At 45.1% G+C, this 16,355-nt stretch overlaps 1 protein-coding gene across 1 annotated transcript in view; it reads right to left on the bottom strand.

Moving 5' to 3' along the window:
- The window catches only part of ZSWIM5 (zinc finger SWIM-type containing 5), a 256,622-nt gene that overhangs the window by 51,290 nt on the left and 188,977 nt on the right, over positions 1-16,355 (bottom strand). Inside the window, exons 9-11 of the mRNA XM_069232815.1 lie at positions 9,097-9,354; positions 1,113-1,248; positions 345-499 (exon numbers count right to left, since the gene is read on the bottom strand). Of these exons, the coding sequence (XP_069088916.1) occupies positions 345-499; positions 1,113-1,248; positions 9,097-9,354 (549 nt within the window). The remainder of the gene's footprint in view (positions 1-344; positions 500-1,112; positions 1,249-9,096; positions 9,355-16,355) is intronic.

Raw genomic sequence — 16,355 nt, 5'->3', positions numbered from 1 at the left:
AGCTAATCCTAGAGCCAACGCTTCCATCGGACATGTAAAGCCAGTTAATTCTGCGTTCATTAGTTTGGGCTACAGACTCATTTACCACTCTACAAAGACTTCTCATACCAAAATATACATAATAAGCTATCAAATTATAACATTCTGTGATGTAATGGCTTTGCCACACCTCAGTGAACAGTTCACCAATCCACACTTTTCCTTAGTTTTTTCCCAATTTTACGCTCTGTGGTGCATTTGTCTACTAAAATGCAGCAGTCCTAAACATAAGGGGCTGGTACATGCATCCCACCAGCCTCTTGATACACACATTTTTTTCTATGAACACATGATGTTAAACTAACCTTTTGCAGCAGTCAGCATAGTAGACGCCAGCTCACACTGTTGTGACTCCAAGTGTCCCAGTGTAAACCAGCGTGGATAGCGGCTCGGCACCAAAGACACAATTTGATGAGGATGGGAAATATCACCTGGAACCGTAGTTTCCAGAACGGGAAGCCTGAGGGACAAACGCACGCAAGTTCAAAACACAGGTACTCACCACGCTCATTAAGGCAAAGATGAGGCTATCGGGGCAGTCTCCTCACATTTATGGTACTGGCAGCACACTTCATTGAGATGGAAATGCAAGGTGTATTTCTAAAATACACAGTATTTGTGGTCAAACTTAATGTAAAGACAAATTATACACCTTTCTAAAGTATGAAAAACAGAAAGCACAAATGGGAGATTGAGTGCTTCTCAAAGTAGGGCACAGTAACTGAAGTCTGGCCTCTGCAGTCCCCAGTGATGGGTGTTCTAGTTACTAATGCACAGTGGTGATAACCGCAACAGCATCCGAACCTCACGACAGAGGTGGAAGGCCTAAACTCCTACAGGGGTCAGTCATCAACTAGTAATCTAAGTTTGTCTTTTCATAGATCAAAACTTGAACATTTAAACAGCTAGAGAAACATATCGCACTTGGTGCTTCACAAATCTACAAGACTCCTTGGTTTCAAAATCTACATGTACCCTAGGGCTGTTCAAGTGGCTTATGCGAGACTGCAACACTCGGTGAGCATAATGTGAGAAAGTGAAGAGGAGAACCAGAAGACTGCAAGCTTGCATACCTCATGGCTCGCAGCGCCAGTTTATATGCCAAGTCCGCGTCGTGAGGAAGTAATGCAGAAAACAGGTACTTAGCAAAGGTGTGCATTGGGACACTTTCTCGATGGATCACCTCACCCAAGCCACTGAAGGGTCCTCCTGAACAGAAAAGAGCAGAGGTTAGAAAGATATGTTCTCAATAAAATTCAGTATTTACGTGACACAGGCATCCGAGTCTCAGTACAGCCTTACCAGTGCTTAACATATAAAAAGAATTATACACTTCCATCGGTTATTAAACATTAATTCTAAAGCTAATACATTAACCTATATTTTCAATGGGCATTACCTCATTCCTGCAGCACGACCTACTTCTGCACCATCCAGAAATTTTAGCATGGGACTGCATTACTGGGCAACCGTGTTGTGTATAGTACCATCCATGAAGCCTTGCGCCAAGATCCACGATCCACACTGTGCATGCAACCTCCATAACACAGGCTCATTCAAATTAGTTATTAGTCTGGACTGCGGAACAGAGGTTGATCTGGGGCAACAGTCAAGTCTCAAGTACGTTCTGGGAATCTTCTGAAATTCAGTACATTTTCCACTTAAATGGAGTCTCTGTGAAAGATGTGTGACTTAAGCTTGATGAAAAAAGCAGTCTCTGTGGATAGCACAGAGAAAGAACAGTGGCAAGTCTTTAAATGTGAAATTCAATGGGCATCAGAGGATTTTGAAAATAGCTGGCACAAGCCAGCCAACCATTTATTGCAGCAAGACCTAGACTAGCAACTTGACAGGGTGATGTTCACTGTGGTGAACTAAACAAAGATTATGAACATTGCTTTAGCTTTCAGGGATGCTACATGGACTACACCTAGCATAGTGTATCAGAGTTATGGAACTTAGCCTGCAGTGTCAACTGATCTAGAGACGTGCTAACTTGGACTACAGGAGTGTTAAACTCAATCTGATCAGTTCAAACTAAACTGATGCCCCTAGTCATATTACCTCAACAATACGCTCTACACTAATGTGAAAATGCAATGCACGTGATGCATGGTTCAAGATGGAGCAGTGAGTAGAGTTAGATAAAACAAATTAAACCGTCAGTCTTTGCTCTACTCAACTTTAATCACAATCTAACCCATTTTTGCAGTGAATACAGGAAAGACAATAGGACAAACTAGATCTAATCTATGTCAAACGGTATCTTGTGTTAGTCTTAGTACAGACCATGTTATACAGAAAAAGAAATTAGAATATATAGAAAATGTCACTTACCCAGTGTACATCTGTTCGTGGCATGAGATGCTGCAGATTCACATGCTGTGCATATCCCGCAATCTAGTGTTGGGCTCAGAGTGTTACAAGTTGTTTTTCTTCGAAGAAGTCTTTGAGTCACGAGATCGAGGGACTCCTCCCATTTCGGCTCCATTGCGCATGGGCGTCGACTCCATCTTAGATTGTTTTCCCCGCAGAGGGTGAGGTAGGAGTTGTGTATATAGTAATAGTGCCCATGCAATGGAGTAAGTATGTATGTACATAGTATGATTAAAAGTGATATATTTACAAATTTACAAATGTACAAGTTTATTTTTATGAACTTATAACGGCTACAGGCTCCCGGGCAGGTGGGAGGGCGCATGTGAATCTGCAGGGTCTCATGCCACGAACAGATGTACACTGGGTAAGTGACATTTTCTGTTAGATGGCATGTGTAGCTGCAGATACACATGCTGTGCATAGACTAGTAAGCAGTTATCTCCCCAAAAGCGGTGGTTTAGCCTGTAGGAGTTGAAATTGTTTGAAATGTTCGTAGTACTGCCTGTTCTACTGTGGCTTGTTGTGTTGTTAACACATCCACACAGTAATGTTTAGTGAATGTATGAGGCATAGACCATGTGGCTGCCTTACAGATTTCTGTCATTGGTATATTTCCTAGAAAGGCCATGGTGGCGCCTTTCTTTCTAGTGGAGTGTGCCTTTGGTGTAATAGGTAGTTCTCTTTTTGCTTTAACATAACAGGTTTGAATACACTTAACTATCCATCTAGCAATGCCTTGTTTGGATATTGGATTCCCTGCATGAGGTTTTTGGAAAGCTACAAACAATTGTTTTGTTTTGCGAATTTGTTTGGTTCTATCAATGTAATACATTAGTGCTCTTTTTATGTCTAATGTATGTAATGCTCTTTCAGCTACAGAGTCTGGTTCTGGAAAGAACACTGGAAGTTCCACCGTTTGATTTAAGTGGAACGGTGATATAACTTTTGGCAAAAATTTGGGATTTGTGCGTAAAACCACTTTATGTTTGTGTATTTGTATAAAGGGTTACTGTATGGTAAAGGCTTGTATTTCACTTACTCTTCTGAGAGATGTGATAGCTATTAGGAAGGCTACTTTCCAGGTTAAGTATTGAATTTCACAAGAGTGCATGGGTTCAAATGGTGGACCCATGAGTCGTGTTAATACAATATTGAGGTTCCACGAAGGAACTGGTGGTGTTCTTGGTGGAATGATCCTTTTTAGACCCTCCATAAATGTTTTTATGACTGGGATTCTAAATAGTGAAGTTGAATGTGTAATTTGCAGATAGGCAGAGATTGCTGTGAGATGTATTTTAATGGATGAAAAAGCTAACTTAGACTTTTGTAAGTGTAGTAAGTAGCTTACAATGTTTTTCGGACGCGTGTAATGGTTGAATTTGATTATTATGACAGTAATAAACAAATAGTTTCCATTTATTTGCGTAGCAATGTCTTGTCGTAGGTTTCCTAGCCTGTTTGATGACCTCCATACATTCTTGTGTAAGGTCTAGATGTCCGAATTCTAAGACTTCAGGAGCCAGATTGCTAGATTGAGCGATGCTGGATTCTGGTGTCTGATCTGTTTGTGTTGAGTTAACAGATCTGGTCTGTTTGGTAGTTTGATATGAGGCACTACTGACAGGTCTAGTAGTGTTGTGTACCAAGGTTGTCGTGCCCAAATTGGTGCTATTAGTATTAGTTTGAGTTTGTTTTGACTCAATTTGTTTACTAGATACGGAAGGAGTGGGAGAGGGGGAAAAGCGTAAGCAAATATCCCTGACCAACTCATCCATAACGCATTGCCCTTGGAGTGAGGCTGTGGGTACCTGGATGCGAAGTTTTGGCATTTTGCGTTTTCTTTTGTTGCGAATAGGTCTATTTGCGGTGTTCCCCAGTTTTGGAAGTAGGTCTGTAGTATCTGGGGATGAATTTCCCATTTGTGGATTTGTTTGTGATCTCGACTGAGATTGTCTGCCAACTGGTTTTGAATTCCTGGGATGTATTGCGCTATTAGGCGAATGTGATTGTGAATCGCTCAATGCCAAATCTTCTGTGCTAAGAGACACAGTTGTGAGGAGTGTGTCCCTCCTTGTTTGTTTAAGTAATACATTGTTGTCATGTTGTCTGTTTTGACAAGAATGTGTTTGTGGGCTATTAGTGGTTGAAATGCTTTTAACGCTAGAAACACTGCTAGTAATTCTAGCTGATTTATATGAAGTTGTTTCTGCTGAGTGTCCCATTGTCCCTGGATGCTGTGTTGGTTGAGGTGTGCTCCCCACCCTACCATAGAAGCATCTGTTGTGATCACGTATTGAGGCACTGGGTCTTGGAAAGGCCACCCTTGGTTTAAATTTGCAGGATTCCACCATTGAAGCGAGGTGTGTGTTTGGCGGTCTATCAACACTAGATCTTGAAGTTGACCCTGTGCTTGTGTCCATTGTGTTGCTAGGCACTGTTGTAAGGGCCGCATGTGTAATCTTGCGTTTGGGACAATGGCTATGCATGAGGACATCATGCCTAGTAGTTTCATCACTAATTTTACCTGATACTTTTGGTTTGGGTGCATGCTTTGTATTACGTTTTGGAATGCTTGTACCCTTTGTGGACTTGGAGTGGCAATCCCTTTGTGTTTATTGTTGCTCCTAAGTATTGTTGTATTTGACACGGCTGTAAGTGTGATTTTTGGTAGTTTAGTGAGAACCCTAGTTTGTGAAGGGTTTCTATGACGTATTTTGTGTGTTGAAGACACTGTTTCTGAGTGCTGGTTTTGGTTAACCAATCGTCTAAATACGGGAATACGAGTATGTGCGGTGTTCTGATATGTGCTGCTACTACTGCAAGGCATTTTGTAAATACCCTTAGTGCTGTTGTTATCCCGAATGGTAACACTTTGAATTGGTAATGTACTCCTTGGATTACAAACCTTAAGTATTTCCTGTGTGAAGGATGTATGGGTATATGGAAGTACGCATCCTTGAGATCTAATGTTGATATGTAGTCTTGTTGTTTGAGCAAGGGGATTACGTCTTGAAGTGTCACCATGTGAAAGTGATCTGATTTGATGTAAAGATTTAGTGTTCTGAGATCTAAGATGGGTCTCAGAGTTTTGTCCTTTTTGGGTATTAGAAAATACAGGGAATAAACACCGGTTTCTTTCTGATGGTTGGGTACCAGTTCTATTGCGTCTTTTTGTAACAACGCTTGGACTTCTAGTTGTAATAGATCCAAGTGCTGTTTGGACATGTTGTGTGTTCTTGGAGGCACATTTGGTGGTAATTGTAGGAATTCTATGCAATAACCATGTTGGATAATGGCTAGGACCCACGAGTCTGTTATTTCCTTCCAATGTTGGTAATCTGTGATTCTCTCCCTCACTGGTGTTGTGTTGGGGATTTGTGACACTGAAGTCACTGTTTAGTTTGAGGTGTTTTTGGGCTTTGGAACTTTCCTCTAGGTTTAGGGAACTGTCCACCTCTGTATTGTCCTCTAAAGCCTCCTCTTTGATACTGACCCTGGTATGTGGGTCTGGATTGTGAGGTTGAGGGTTCTGTGCTTTGGGCCCGAAACCCCCCTCTAAATTGTGTCTTCCTAAATGTGCCTCTGCTGTGTGGGGAGTAGAGTGCGCCCATGGCCTTGGCCGTATCAGTGTCCTTCTTCAGCTTCTCTATAGCTGTGTCCACTTCCGGCCCAAACAACTGCTGTCCATTAAAAAGGCATATTAAGCACAGCCTGTTGGATCTCTGGCTTAAACCCTGAGGTGCGTAGCCATGCGTGTCTCCGAATAGTGACCGCTGTATTCACAGTTCTTGCGGCTGTGTCCGCTGCGTCCATTGCCGATCGTATCTGATTGTTCGAGATACTTTGGCCCTCTTCCACCACTTGTTGCGCACGCTTTTGGAACTCCTTGGGCAGATGTTCTATAAAGTGCTACATTTCATCCCAATGAGCTCTGTCATATCTTGACAATAAAGCTTGGGAATTGGCAATGCGCCATTGATTGGCTGCTTGTGCTGCAACTCTTTTCCCCGCTGCATCAAACTTGCGACTTTCTTTTTCGGGTGGTGGTGCATCTCCAGAGGTGTGTGAATTAGCCCTTTTACGTGCTGCGCCTACTACTACTGAGTCAGGTGTCAGTTGTTGTGTGATGTACACAGGGTCTGTAGGGGGAGGCTTGTACTTTTTCTCCACCCTAGGTGTGATGGCTCTGCCTTTGATGGGCTCTTGAAATACTTGTTTCGCGTGTTTCAACATCCCTGGTAACATCGGAAGACTTTGGTACTGACTCTGTGTCGATGACAAAGTATTAAATAAAAAGTAATCCTCAATGGGTTGAGCGTGCAGTGTCACATTGTGAAAAGCCGCTGCTCTGGACACCACTTGCGTGTAGGCAGTACTGTCTTCAGGTGGTGATGGTCTTGCTGGGTAGCAGTCTGGACTATTGTCTGATACTGGCGCATCATATAGATCCCAAGCATCTGGGTCATCCTGGCTCATCCCTGTGTGCGTTGGAGATGGCATTATAGGGGGGGGGTTGCAATTGGTGACAGTTGCGATGAGTGGTGTGGTGATGGTTGTGGCGAAAAGCGAGGTGGAGTCACTGCTTTTGCCACTTTTGCTTGTGGCTGTTTTTCTTTGTCTTGGAAAGCAAGCTCCCATTTCATCCTTATAGGAGGGAGTTATTATTTTCCCTGTATCCTTTTGAATATGGAGCCTTCTTTGTGTATAATCTGGCTCCCCTGCTTCTAGCTCTTGTCCAAATTTATGGCCTTGTAGTTGTGCTGAAAGGCCTTGTTCTTCGGAGTAGGAGCTTGTTTCCGGCTCCGATGCTGGGTGTTTCGGTACCGAAACTTTTTCTACAGTCTTTTTCGGCTGCGAAGCCACTTTTTTCGGTTTCGGTGTGCCGATCTCTCGTGCCTACTTAGCTCGGAGCCGGTATCTCTGTGTCGAGTCTGGTCGGAGCCAGGTTCTCGGTGTCGAGTATACTCTGTGCCGGGATCTCGACCGGAGTCGGATGACTGCGACACGTGTGTGCCCTTTTTCGGTGCAGATGGATGGTCACCGGTTTTACGGGATAAGCCATGGCCTGCCGGCAGTGGCGTCCCCTGGGTCTTCATAATTTTGGCGTGAATTTTGGCCGGGGCTGGTTTACTCACTGTTTTCGGCGTCTGCTCCATTTCGGGCTCGTCAGAGTCAGCAATGGAGAAAGTCTCCTCTTCAACGTCGTGGTGTCCTGACGGCGCCGATGCCATTTGAAGCCTTCTTGCTCTCTGGTCCTGTAGCGTTTTCTTCGACCGAAATGCCCGACAGCCCTCGCAGGTATCCTCTTTGTGTTCGGGTGACAAACACAAATTACAGACCAGATGTTGATCTGTGTAAGGATACTTGTTGTGGCATTCGGGGCAGAAGCAGAATGGGGTCCGTTCCATTAGCCTTGAAGACGCACGCGGACGGGCCGACCAGGCCCCGCCGGGGGATAGAAGCCCCAAAGGGCTACCGGAGCTCTTCTTTTCTTCAGTGTCGATTCTGCGTTAACTAACCCGATACCGAACGCAAACAATACCGTCGAATTTTCCGAGATTTAACTAACTTTCCGAACCGAAACACTGAGCAAAGAGGAACACGTCCGAACCAGATGGTGGAAAGAAAATCTACGATGGAGTCGACGCCCATGCGCAATGGAGCCGAAATGGGAGGAGTCCCTCGATCTCGTGAATCGAAAAGACTTCTTCGAAGAAAAACAACTTGTAACATTCTGAGCCCAACACTAGATGGCGGGATATGCACAGCATGTGTATCTGCAGCCACACATGCCATCGAACATATATATATATATATATATATATGTACAAATACATACACTTTTAAATCGTACAAGTGACAGACAAGCAGTGGGGAGAAAGCAGGGTTTGCTTATTTATCTGAACTTTACTTGATAGCCGCTTAACAGAGGGTAACCAACAAACTAACAATAAATTAACAGTAGAGAGAACAGCGCAAAGGAATAAAAATCAGGAATAAAAGATCAGGCAATAGGTCTTAGTTCAAGAAATGTCACAGCTGACACGCAAAAGGGAAGGGAGTCTAAGTCCAATCCTTTAGATCCCACCAAGAAAGGATCTGAAACATTTCATGACCTGGTTTGTAGTGGCCCCTTGCGATTACAAGAGATGAAGACTTCTGCAGATACTGCCATCAACAGCTTCCGTGATGCACAATGTCAACAGCAGTCGATTCAGTCCTGTGTAATGGCAGACACTGGATCATAATCAAAAGTTCAGGCACAATGGGTGGGAGCACAGGCTAGTTTCATACATTTCAAGGGTAGTTCAGTTTCCGGGGGTAACAAAGAATGGTATCTGCTCAAAGTAAACATTTCCTACATAATCAAGCGACTTCTATCACAAAAGTAAGCCTCATAACATGTTATTCTACCAACATCTATGTTCACCCCACCTTGCAGGAGTAGTAATTAGTAATACAAACTATATTTGCAGTAAACCCCAGAATAATTCCCAGCAGTAGCATGTGTAGCCTCAGTGACAAATTAAGCCTTCCCCTAATGTACTGCCTGTAAGACATTGCACCCATACATCGAGAGGGACGAAACTCAATTCCTCACTAGTAAGCACTGCCACTTTAAAAAAACCCTCTTCCCATTCCTTGCCAGGGGCCCATCAGCAGAAATGCTCATCTCACCTTCCAGCAGCAAAACGCTCTGCTTTCGCAAAGTCTGTACAAGTACTGGATCCAGCTCCAATTCCTGTAGTCGAAAGATTATTTGTTCCTCATTACGGCAGACTTTGTCCTGGGCGTAAAGTCCTTCAGGCATCACTCTCTGCTGACCCATTCCCATCAGTGCTACCTCCAGTGCTAAAGAAAGGTACGACTCTCCGCTGTCCTGGGAGCCAGCAACAGAGACATGATGATACACAGGTGGTTTAGAGTCTCCGACGTCTATAAAAGAAAAGCCACTAGCATCAGTGCTGGTATTTCCAGAAAGCATAATTGTATACCACTACTTTCAAAAACCTACAGCTCCAGTGTTAACTGCAGACTATAAAAGGGGTTTACAAAAAAAGAAATGGAGAGCAGGGGACACAACTATCCTGGTTGCTTTAAAAACCTAAAGGGGTATTCAAGATTTTTTGCAACCTAAGAACCCCTGCCCCATACACACAATTAACTTCAATAGGTGTTTACAAGGTATACATTGAAGCACATAATTTATCTTTGGAACCTAAGCATCTTCTATACTATAGGCACAGGACCATGCGGCTGTAGATAAATCAGTTGGCAAGCAGCATCCTCACAGCATACAAACTTGCAAAGGCATCCCTTTAGGAAGCTGGCTCTTTACGTATTGGACTAAAAAGAGGTACACTGTGCAAATGGTCCAGGCAAACCCCAAAGTTATCACAGAGGTACAAACATCCCAAATGCTCTTTTGTGGTACTGTGGGCGAGCAGTTAGGCATATCAGAGGGCAGTGCTAAGCATGTAAGGCATACACAGGCAGTGTGACACTCAAAGGAATCTGACAATTTATAAAAATAACACATACTTTTATATAAATTTAGATACCAAGATCCCTGGAATCAGGTGAGTACGTTTCGAATTATAAATTGTTAGAGCTTGCAAAAGTTGACCGCATTTTTTCAATGCAGCAATGTTAACCTATGGAGGAAAAACAAGCACTGCATACAGGTATAGTATAGCAACTTTCAGAACGGTCACGTTAAGGGGAGGGGTTGGGGGGGGCTGCACAAAGAGGCTGTAGACGGCGTCAGGAAGTCCACAGTGGGCAAACTCAAGGTGGGCTTCGTCTCTGAATGGCCTGGGAACCACACTGACATCATTGGCCCACTTCAGCTTGGGCTAGGCAGCGTGGGTGCAGTGGTGATGTCCGGCGTTTGGTTTTTGGTGATCCCAGACCTCAGATCTTTCCAGGGTTTCCTGAAGATGCAGGGAAGCAGCTCCTCTACTCCAAGAGAGTTCTTGGCAATTTGCGAAGCACTGGCAGTGCACCCGGTTTCTTAGAGATTGCAGCAGCAGGACAGGTCAGTTGCTCCTTGAGGGTTGGGTGCAGCAGGCAGGCTGGCAGGGTTGGCACCCAAGTCTGTCGTGCTCCATGGTTCTCTGGCTCAGCAGGTTTCTTGTCCACTCCTTTTATGTCCAGTGAAGATCTGTTTTCCTAGTATCAGGGGAGTCTCCTAATGTAGTAATCCGACTTTACATAGAGCGCATTAAAATGAAGTACACTGTGCAGAGAGTCCAGTGGATCCCCAATTAGTATTGCAGAAGCAATAGTCGATAAGACTAATGCTCTATTTGAGGTAGTGGGGCGAGCATTAGACTTAGAGGGTAGTGTGAAGCATCTGTTGTACCCAGGCAATAAATGAGATTTACTCAAAGAATAAATCCAAGACAAATTCAGAAAAAGAAAATGTTACCAGTAGACATCTGTTCGTGGCATGTGATGCTGTAGATTCACATGCTGTGCATAAGCTCACCATCTAGTGTTGGGTTCGGAGTAGTACAACTTGTTTTTGTTCGTAGAAAGTCTTCGAGTCACAGGAGCGAGTGACTTCCTCTTCTTTTTATATATGCTTCAAAACACCAAAACTTCCAAATCAGGTAAGCAGACTTACAAACACTTTGCAGTTTAAAAAATCAACACTTAGGTTAACAATGCTGAATTGAAAAATTGCACTATGGGAGGAAAACAAAAATGCAGTTTTGCAGGCAAGTACACTACATACAAATCCAGTCTCCAGGGTTTTAGGTCAACACCAGGCAAGGTTCAAATCAGTTCCATGAGTGCACCCACATCGGCATAGGGGCTGCTAGGTGCAGAGGTCAAATCTGGAGTCATGTACCCAATGTCAACCAAAGAAGACTGGGGGTGAACAAAGATGTGCTGCTCCCAGGTGCGTAAAGTGGTGTCAGGGGTCGATCTCCGGGGGTTGAGGTAAGCACAGGTAAGGCCACAAGGCAGCACCAAACTTACACCCTCAGCGGCACAAGTGCAGTTGGGGACAGAGTGCCAACAAAGCTTTGGGCGCCCAATGTTAACTAATGGAGTCTGGGGGTAACCGAAGATGCGCTGCTCCCAGGTGAGTAAAGCGGTGTCAGGGTTTGATCTCCTGGGTTTGAGGCAAGCACATTCGAGGGGGGTGGGAGATGTGTGTGTGTGGGGGGGGGGGGGGGGGGGGGGTAGGAGTGCACAAGGTAACACAAAACTTACAATCTCTGCGGCACAGGAGTGGCCGGTGCATAGTGCCAACACAGCATCGGGCACCCAATGCAAATCAAAGGGGGAGATCAGTTTTAGAAAAAGGCTGCAGGCTCGGGCTAGGTGGCTGAACGAAGAAAACCCACAGTTGCTCAGGTAAGTTCTGATGCTAGGAGACGTAGGGATACAGACGGTCCAGCTACCCAAAGCCCAGGGGCTGCAGGAGCAGGGTTGTCTCTTGGCATTGGGAATAGCTTACTGGGCAAGCTGCAGTTAGGGGGAATTCTCTAGTTTGAGGCTGCAGGCTTTGAGGCAGAGTCTGGCAGGGGTCAGCCAATGATGGACTCAATCACTGGGGAACCTTCACAGGACTGGTGGGCCACTTGGACTCGGGTCGTGCAGATGTGGGTCTGGAGGCGGTTTTGCAGTTCCTTCGTTCTTTTTCTTTTAAAGTTGGCTTCTTCTTTAACAAGTCCCTGTTCTCAGGAGATCTTGATCTTTGTGGAAGGCAGGCAGTCCTCCCAAAGCTTTGGAGGTTGCTGGGCTGCAGGATAGGTTGTTTTTTGGCGAAGGATCGTCTAGCGCTGCAGACAGGCCGGTAGGGCTGGGGCCAAGTCAGCTGGTGTCTGCAGTCACAGGTCGTCAGGAATCTGGGTTCTACTGATCATGGATGCCACCTAAATACTAAATTTAGGGGCATTACAGGGAGTGCCAGGTGGTAGCTAATGGGCTACTCACCTCTACGGTGACTACACCTGTTTTATGACCACTTCCGTTGGGGAATGGGCATAGCACTAACCCTAGTGGCCTGGATTCCTTCTAAACAAGGAGGAATTTAAAAGGTATTGTCCACTTCACCTCATCCACTTAGCATGACATGGGCACAACTCCTAATCTGCCTGATTTTCCCGCCAGTATTGCCATCAAAAGTGGGGTCAGGAACTAGGGGTTGGCCTGCTCTACCATTTGGAGATGCTTGGGTCACATTACAAAGGCAGCAAGGCCTTTGAAGCTCCCAGCCCTGGAATGTCCATTTTGCCTGGACAAGATGTTACGACCCGCACCCAGAGCAGGCCTTTGTTCTGAGCCCTCAAGAGCTTTGGCTATCACCTTAGGGGGCCAGAACTCTGCCTAATGGGGGTGCACTGGTCATGACCAGTCAGTGTCCATGTTAGGTTTTCAGCGGGCGCCTCTAAGTTGCCCTGTGTGTTTTTAATACATCCATCATTGGGCTCAGTGAAGGCTTATTATGCTGAGATGTTTCATACCAACCACCACAGGATTCAGAGAAGTCCTAATGTAGCTAGGGAACTCGTAATGACCAGTGTCCAGCACATGTATTTAAAATAGCTTCCCTGGACAGTCACTATGTCTGAGAATCAACAATGACATAGAAGGGGCATATCTGCTCATGCATATATACCCTCCCATGTAATACAATGCACCCTGCCTTAGGGATGTAAGGCCTGCTAGAGGGATGACTTGCATATACTGCATGCAGTGTTTAGGGAAGGTGGCACACAGGCTGTGTGCTCTGTCGTGTTTCAATTTAGTTCTGCATCAAGAAACGGTCTGCGAAAGCAGCAATGTGTACACTTAGTGAGAAGCACAATTTGTGCTGCAGCCCTCAGCAACTAACACAAAGAAAGAAGTGCCTCCCCATTTCTTCCTCTTTGTCCAAGACATCAATGCCAGCAATGCGTCAGTAGAACGTAAAGTTCTGGATGGATAATAGTGAAGAAGTCTTAAGTTATTTGGGGCAGGGCCTTTGAAAGCACTATGGGCTACCACCAGTTCCTTAAACTGCACTCTTGCCCAAATGTGTAGCCAATGTAACCTTCAGATGAGCCTTAACAGATATTTTCCTTGGGACGTTAAGCAGGAGCTGGGCTGCAACGTTCTGCACCAACTGAAGTCTCTGAAGTTGGTACCAAGGGAGACTCTAGATTAATGCACTGGCGTAGTTCAGCCGGGATGTTATGGGGGCATGGGGTAGAATCTTCTGACAAAGAGCCAGGAGCAGGAACAGAAACTTCCACACGAACCGACGAAGGCCAAAATAGGTCCCAATCACACTCTCTACCTGTGGTTTGAACAACAGGAGCAGAACTAGGACAAACTTCACCACCCCACGGGCGCAGCAGGGAGTTCCAAAAACCAACACCTCTGTCTTACTTATATTGCACTGGAGGTTAATCCAACACATCACTGGAACACCGCTGACGGACACTTCAAATCTATTTCGGATGCTCGAGATGTTCCTGTCCAAGGTTAGAAGGATCTGCATGTTGTCAGTGTAAGAAATTACCTAGACTCCAAAGGATTCCACCATGGTTACAGAGGGGGACATGTAGACATTAAACAATGTCGGACTCAAGACAGAGCCCTGGGGAAACTCCAAACATAAGGGGTTTTGAGTTAGAAGCAAATGGCAGTAGCCACACAAACTGGCATCTATTCAATAGAAAGGAGCCCAGCCAGGCCAGCATGTTCCCAAGAATCCTGATGTCCTGCAAGCACTGCATCAGAATAGGGTGCAAGACCATGTCAAACACCGCCAAGAGATGCAGTAACAATAAGGTGACTTTCTTCCTGTTGTCCACGGACAATTTAATAGCCGAGACCTCTACCAGTGTAGATTCAGTGTTGTATCCCGCGCAAAAGCCAGATTGCGATGGATGCAGCAACTTATTAGCATCAAGATAGCTGATAAGATGGCTATAAACTGAGGATATTGTCCTGGTCAACTACAGGCCGATTTCTCAGTTTCCAGCATGTTCAGTCTTGTCAGACGAGAGTTTTATTGGCAGTGGAATCAGCATAGCATTCTTTCAGCAAGTGGGAACAGTGGCCGTGCAAAGCGAGTCGCTTAGCGGCACATTCAGAGAGAGATTAATTGCCTCCGCTTTAGCGACCAAAATCAGGGGAATGTTAGTGGCAGGGACAGGGGTTGTCAGAAAAGCCAGATTTACAAAATTTGAGTCTTCTCGAAGCCCTCCGGTGAAAAGATGGCGAACTCAGTCAAAGAGCGAGAGTATGAGGAGGGAACTGCCACGGGTAGACCTCCAGACCAATTGAGCTCTCGACTTAAGTTTTAGGTACATTTTGGCCTTCTAATGCATAGGAGTCAGCACTATTGATAGTTCTCGCTGCCTTTGAAGTCTCTACAATTACCAGGATCTTGTTCTCAAAAAAGCCAGAAAGTTGAGAACAAGATTTTGGAGAAGCTTCCAAGGGCTGAGCGAGAGCGGAAGGATTGACAAACTTCTTAGTGGTTTAAAAAAAAAAAAAAAAAAAACTATTTGGGTTTGTTGTTGGACATGGTGATTTCACTAGTAAAATAATTCACATGAGCTTTTTTCTTTTTATTCCTTGATGGTAAATAGCCAGCTTTTTACTGCGCGCTGTCTTCAGGAAGATAAAGCTTATGCTGGGATCTTTCAAGCTTTTACAGTGCTGCCGCATTGATCTACGCTCATCAAACCAAGGGGCTAATGTGAGTCTCAGACCACCAGATCCTGGCTTAAAGTGGCCTACCTGGACAGACATTTCCTAACCAGGCACTGACTGCCAGTGCATCTCCTTCAATTCTGCCAGATAACGCTGGTGCGCGTAGATAATATATTTCCCCATTTATGGGGTGGCAATGAGGAATTAAGCTCTACATCTGGGACCTTGCTCCAATGTCGACCAAAAGTAAACAGTAGAGTGATCCGACAGGTGGTACTCAAAACCACTACAACCTTAATACAACTGTTAGAAAAAAACAGGGTCAAGTGGGTGGCCTGGAGAAAGTGGGCTTGTCCACGAATTGCTTCGAATTCCAAGCAGAGAATGTCCATGAGAAGGGAGGAGTGGTGATCCTCTCTTGACTAAGTGAATATTGAAGTCTCCCAGTACAGAGAAGTTGGAGTACTTTACATAAAGTTGGAAGACAATCAAGTGCAAATGCAATATTTGTCACTCAGCTATCGCTGATCCATGTGTCTGTGAAAAAGAGAATGTCCAGGTGTTCCTCCCAGAGAAGATCAAAAATGTGCAATGCATTTTTATGTAGGATGGTACATTTATTAGTGCTTTAAGTATTGGCATACTAACCTTCTGGGAGGTGTTAGCCCAGGAGGTATTAGCAGACAACAAACCACCATACAATTTGAGGGGACAGGGCAAATCAGCAGAAATCTGAGGACAGGTCAAACTGACCAAAACATGATACTGAGATTTAAGCGGTAAATCCTGGTGTAGGGTGGTACCACCTGCATGGGGCACTGCTGAGATGGAATTTGGGAAGCATGGCGACGAGGAGCACGGGCCGAGTGCGGATGAGCGCAGAAGCACTTGCCTTAGGTGCATCTTCGGAGCACCAGTGGTGCACTCGCTGCGCACATCCATGCACCAACTCTTCTTATGACCCTGCAGGGCATTCCTTCCTGCAGGGACTAGACAGCTTACTCAAAAAGATGGTGGCGTGAAACAGAATTGTAGTGGCACAAATACATTGAACACAGCATTCCATAGGTGCAGAGCGAGCCGGACGAAGAACTAGGTTTAAGATGTGCAGTTAAGAGTGCCCAAAGCAGAGCTCTGCTGGGTACAAGAAAGAATGAACAGTAGAACCTCAAAAAAGGGACAGTATGGGGATTAACAGACTTGTCTGTGCACCATGCCACAAATTTCTTCCAATGTTAGCTGTATACAGTTTACCAAGATGACGTTACAGACTT

Source organism: Pleurodeles waltl, chromosome 4_2, assembly GCF_031143425.1.
Source record: "Pleurodeles waltl isolate 20211129_DDA chromosome 4_2, aPleWal1.hap1.20221129, whole genome shotgun sequence".
NCBI lineage: Eukaryota > Metazoa > Chordata > Amphibia > Caudata > Salamandridae > Pleurodeles > Pleurodeles waltl.
Note: the sequence above shows the minus strand (reverse complement) of the source record. Positions and strands in the feature narration are given on the sequence as shown.